Source organism: Notothenia coriiceps, unplaced genomic scaffold, assembly GCF_000735185.1.
Source record: "Notothenia coriiceps isolate Sejong01 unplaced genomic scaffold, NC01 NC01_scaffold00029149, whole genome shotgun sequence".
NCBI classification, from domain to species: Eukaryota; Metazoa; Chordata; class Actinopteri; order Perciformes; family Nototheniidae; genus Notothenia; species Notothenia coriiceps.
In genome coordinates, this window is record NW_011361850.1 from 592 (window position 1) to 6,152 (window position 5,561).

At 42.7% G+C, this 5,561-nt stretch overlaps 1 protein-coding gene across 1 annotated transcript in view; it reads left to right on the forward strand.

Annotated features, from left to right (window-relative positions):
* Positions 1-266: 266 nt before the first annotated feature.
* Positions 267-5,561, forward strand: part of pdss2 (prenyl (decaprenyl) diphosphate synthase, subunit 2) — a gene marked incomplete at its 5' end in the record, with an annotated part of 32,822 nt that continues 27,527 nt past the window's right edge. Inside the window, one exon of the mRNA XM_010786350.1 lies at positions 267-401. Within this exon, the coding sequence (XP_010784652.1) occupies positions 267-401 (135 nt within the window). The remainder of the gene's footprint in view (positions 402-5,561) is intronic.

Below are 5,561 nucleotides of genomic sequence, written 5' to 3' on the forward strand. Positions count from 1 at the left end.
TGCAAATAAATTCTTTAAAAATCAGACAATGTTATTTTCTGGAATTTTTTTTTTTCTCATTTTGTCTCTCATAGTTGAATTGTACCTAGGATGAAAATTACAGGCCTCTCTCATCTTTTTAAGTGGGAGAACTTGCACAATTGGTGGCTGACTAAATACTTTTTTGCCCCACTGTAAGAGAATGAATTATAAATCCAGAGAACTAATTCATACTGTTTACTGACGGTCTATGTGTATTTTAATCTTCTGATGGTATTTCTCTGCAGGGACTTTGTCTTCGACAGCAGGAACAATCTCCCGACAAGAGGACTGATTGTTCTGCTGTTGTCCAAAGCAGCAGGGCCGAGCCATACAGCCTCCGATCTTCTGGCTCAGGACACGGTCAGCGGCATTCACACTAGGTAATTCAATAATGTAGCCAGAATGATCTCAATATGTAGGCACTTTGCTTGGGAACTGGAGGGTTGTTGGTTCAGGTCCAAGAATGGACCAAACCGGTTACCCAAACCACTTTTGGTTAAATGCAGTTCCCACATTTGAGTTTGTCTTCTCTGTACATGTGAAGCAATAAAAAAGGATCGCAAAATCTTCCATTTCCATCCATTCAATTGACACAATTTTTGGATGCCAGTAACCTCAGTTTTTGGGTCGATTGAGCGTTCATCTCCCGTGAACACAATATCTGAGGGATTTCTTCCTAATCTGGCTCAATTGTCCATTTGGTCTCAAGGATGAACTGATTATATTTTCCTCTTCAAAGGTCTTTTGGACATCACTCAAGTCTTCATACTCTAAGTATTACAATTTCACACAAGTATCTAATAGGGTAAATGATAAAGTTATGACTCTATTGGACAGACATGTGATGCAAGATATAACTTCAGTAATTTGTAGAGGAATTCAACGTGGGGCGATAATTCTAGTTTCCATTGGTTGAGTCAGAAGATGTTAAGGGACCATTTAGGGGCTATCAGTTCTGTTCATCGACTGCTTATTACTACTTAGATCCATATAATGTCCATCAAAGTCCCGACTCTCCACTTTGCTGCTCTTCTGGCTTTGTTTACCGATGTTCCTCAAACTTCCAGACATCTGCTTTCTCCCTGAACTCTACAGCATGTTTGACTTTACAGCTCTGCATGGTGCAAGCATCAACATCAGCAGGATGCGCTGATGAATCTTCCTCCTCTGCAGGAAATTCCCTAAAGCATGCCTAACTGAGAAAATCTAATTGGTTGCCATTGCATAAAATAACCATTGCACAGAAACATTGTGCCCTAGAGGATTTTCCAAAATGTTAAACTGTGTCTAACAACCTTAATCACAGTCATAGAGCCTCTACGGAATTATTTCCACTACCAACTATCGGTTCATGTCTGTAACCCCACACTAGCAGACCGTCCTTCTTGTTTCCGAATATTTTCATTTTCATGTACAGTAGGCACTGATTTAATGGAAAACAGTGTGCAGCAAACATGCATAATATTCAGGGGTGCACACAACTGGTAGGCAGGTACGCATGGGCGGCAACAATCTGAAATGCGTACCGTCACTTGTGTCACAAAGCGCATTTTAACGTCGGTCTGTACAGTGGAATTGCGCCAAAACTACGCCAGCCGGCTGCGGAGGGAGACTCCCCCCCTTCACTGGAGAACTACGCTAAAACAGCTGATCCCAACATTCACGCTCAGTGGTCACGAAATACTCCACTAGCCCCCCCCCCCTTCATCAAATTACTTTGAGTGGAGCCAGAAGTTGGAGTATCAAACACTGACTCCAGGTACTGACTCTGAGTACCTCACTGAGAAAGTTATGTGTACCCCTGATAATATTGCTTTTTGCAGCCATAGATGTGCATGGCAAGCAGACCAAGAAAGGTGATGCCTCTTTTGTCCGTGTTACATGGCTGATGAAGGATAAATAGAGAAATAAAATCCTCTTGTCAGGTAACTCTATCTTGGCCTTTGTGGTTATAGTCCATATCAATACTGTACATTAAGCACTACATTATCTTGCAAATATAATGGATACTGGGAGTAAAATAACCACAGTAACACAGCGAGGCAGTCGTTAAAGGAAAAAACTAACAACATTGCAATCCTGACGCGATAAAGTAGTCCTGGCCACTGCGTGCCAACAAATGGAACTGCGGCAACAGCGACGTTACTTAAAATGATGGCAGCACTGATCGAGATTAGCGGTAAATGTCAGTCTGTTCACATTCTCTTTTTCATGTCTTTAAACTCTGCCAGAGCCAATACCTTGTTCCCAATGGTGTTTACTTCATGTCTGTCTCCTTTAGTTAAGTTCTCTGACGTCTAGCGCTCTGTCTTTTAAACTTCTTTATTTTGCCTTGCTTTTTTTTCTTTTTTTCAAAAAGTATTCCATTGTGTTTTCTGATTGAGAAAACGAATGTTCTTTGTTTGCAGCTGATGTTAAATTGACCGAACTTCTTTCTGCGGATTGATTTGGCTGCACACAGTCCCTTGATCTTCCTTAGCAACAGTCTGTTCTCCTTAGCAGTGGTCTGTTAGTGAGAATGAACGACCTTTGTAATGTCCAAATTGACCAATAAGTATTGAGTATTCAACGATTATTACACAGCTTAAATGAATACTCTATTCTGATTGGTCAATTTCAACATTTTAAGGACTTCTCAGGTCAGATTAAAGTGAGCTTTGGTCAAATATGTGTTTGATCAGAAATCCTCATTGGAATGTTATTTGAATATTCATTTTCTATATGTGAGGGGCAGACTCTGAATCATAGCCATGCTCCAAATTCCCTTTATTGCTCCTTTAAATATATAGTGTCAAATTAGCTATTAGTGTTCTGCTGTGAAAATGCTTCAGGTAGCACCTTAAGATCCTCCCCGCCTTCTCACACACATTGACTCCCGGCATGCAGCTCGGAACAGGGATGTGTGCCAAGTGGTTTCCAGAAGTGACTGCTGTGTTCGGCGTGGCCGTGCGCTGGGTGCCTCAAAGAGCTCCTTTCTCACTGCTGGCTGCCACAAAGCTCACGATGTGTGTAGTGGAGCCGGGTCTCTGCAGAAACATCCTAATATTAGATCAAATTGGGATAGCCCGGACGCCATGGAAGGGTGTGAGGCAGAGCCTTGTTGGCAGGTTGTTTCTCACTACAGGACACACACACACACACACACACACACACACACACACACACACACACACACACACATACCCACACCCCTCATGTCACTACCTGGCACTTGCATCATTGTGACATTGGATCACTAAATCCAACATGCAGCATTCCGTCAGTCATTTGTGATGGATAGCCCCAACCCAAACACACACGCATATATATATACACACACACACACACACACACACACACACACACACACACACACACACACACACACACACACACACACACACACACACACACACACACACACACACACACAGCATGACTTGATCACCTCATTTGCACTGTCTTGCGCTCCCTTTCTCTCCCCCCCACCCATCCGCACCTCTCCTGGGCTCATTAGCACCTCTGATGGAAGAGATGGAGGGATGGAGGGAGTCGGGGTGGGGCGGGTTTTGGGGTGGGGGGTGATTGAAACCTCCGGGGGACGGTCTCCTCCCTCCTGACAGGCAGCATTTGTAAAACATTTCCCACTCTGCTGCCTGACACTGATGATTCACCAAATCACTGCCATGATAGATAGATAGATAGATGGATAGATAGGTAGGTTGATAGATGGATGGATAGATGGATAGATGGATAGGTAGGTAGGTAGGTAGGTAGGTAGGTAGGTAGGTAGGTAGGTAGGTAGGTAGGTAGGTAGGTAGGTAGATATATGTAGATAGAAACACACACACTTCACTAGTATGATAGTCCAACTTGTGCCCACCACACCTCTTTTTTTCTCGTTACAAATGAGAGTGGTGCCACTGAACTCATCTGTTGGCGCGTCTGATGGACAGGCCAGCTCTTTAAATCTCACACAGGGCCGCACTCACATCTGCAAGGCTGCATTTGATGGCGAGGCACACTGCAGAGGGAGGAAAATGGAACAGAACAGTCAGGACAAGGGGCGTGGTAGGGGGCGTTACACCTCGGCAAGATGGCATCGGTTGCTATGCAACTGGGCACCAAAGCTATTTATACACCGGCCCCCTTGTCCCCCTTTTTTCCTCCCCAAGCTCCACTGCTACTGATCAGGATTGCTGTACGGAGGCAAGGCTTTGGGATGTGTGTTTTCACCGGGGTTCATCTGATTTGGGTTTTTGGTCAGCCACTGTTCAATGCTAGGCCTGTCACGATGATTACTTTTTTTGAAAGATATGTTGTCCCAGAAATAATTGCGATAAATCATTTAATTTTAATTTTTAGACTATTTAATGCCAGTGATGTATTAACATTGTTACTAAAAAGTAAATCAAGGTCATGTCTCAATATTTTTAAAACAAAAAGATTTATGTTTCCTCTTACAGTATTCCTGTTAGGGTGGGTGTCTAACACATGTCAATTATAATGGGATGCTAAAAGTGTTTGTTGTAGCCCAAATTCTGATCTCTTTGTTTACCTTTGGGCGTATAAGGCCATTGTGAGGCCACTTCCTGTCTAAGATATAAATTACAAATAAAAATGGCTTGGCCATTCGTACAAAAGAGAATACTTCATCATTATATGGGAACTCTATTGATTTTACACATTATACTTATCAGATCTATGTCTACTAGACGCACTCTCGACTCTCAGACCAAAGTTTTGGCGTCCAAGTTGCATTGTGGGTAAAGTAGGCCCCAGGTTCTGACAAGGAATAGATAAATGAGCAGAATAAGTCATTCTTATAATATCTTTTATCGAATTTAACCGGTGTCAATCATGAGTCCTTCAGTGTTATAGGAGTGTACTGCTAAATCAAAGCTCTATCTTGGTTAGCTCTATCTTTTATTGTAACAAAGTTAAACACCTTTTTTAGATGAAGCTACGAAAATGCTCCCTTTTTAACTTTTCGGACCTGCAGTAAAGTGTTGATCTGAAGCCTAAAGCATTTGCAGATGGCAGGTTGATCACCGATTTATTGTAGTTTTACACTCAATGTAAGTAAAATGCCACAGCAAGGCTGACCTTGCAACATTTAAAATTGTATTTTTATGACCTGAAATCAGCTCTTTATCAGCCTTCTCTTGTTGTAACAATGAACTCTCCTCTTGAAACCCTGTGGAGCGAAGATATCACTCAGAGGCACCTTGTGAACAAGCCACTGTCAATCTGCTAATTTCCTCTTATTTAAAGCCTGAACTTATTAACTCTCATTCGGGGCGACGGTGTTGTTGCTTTGCGTCACCGAGCTGAGAAACCAACCAGACAATGGATGTGATTGAGAGGCGAAACAGATGACATTATTGAATTTTAATCACATCTTCTCCGCGCCGTCGTCGAACACTGCAATTACCTGGCTACAAGACGTGTGTGTGTGTGTGTGTGTGTGTGTGTGTGTGTGTGTGTGTGTGTGTGTGTGTGTGTGTGTGTGTGTGTGTGTGTGTGTGTGTGTGTGTGTCGTAGTAGTAGTAGTTAGTAGT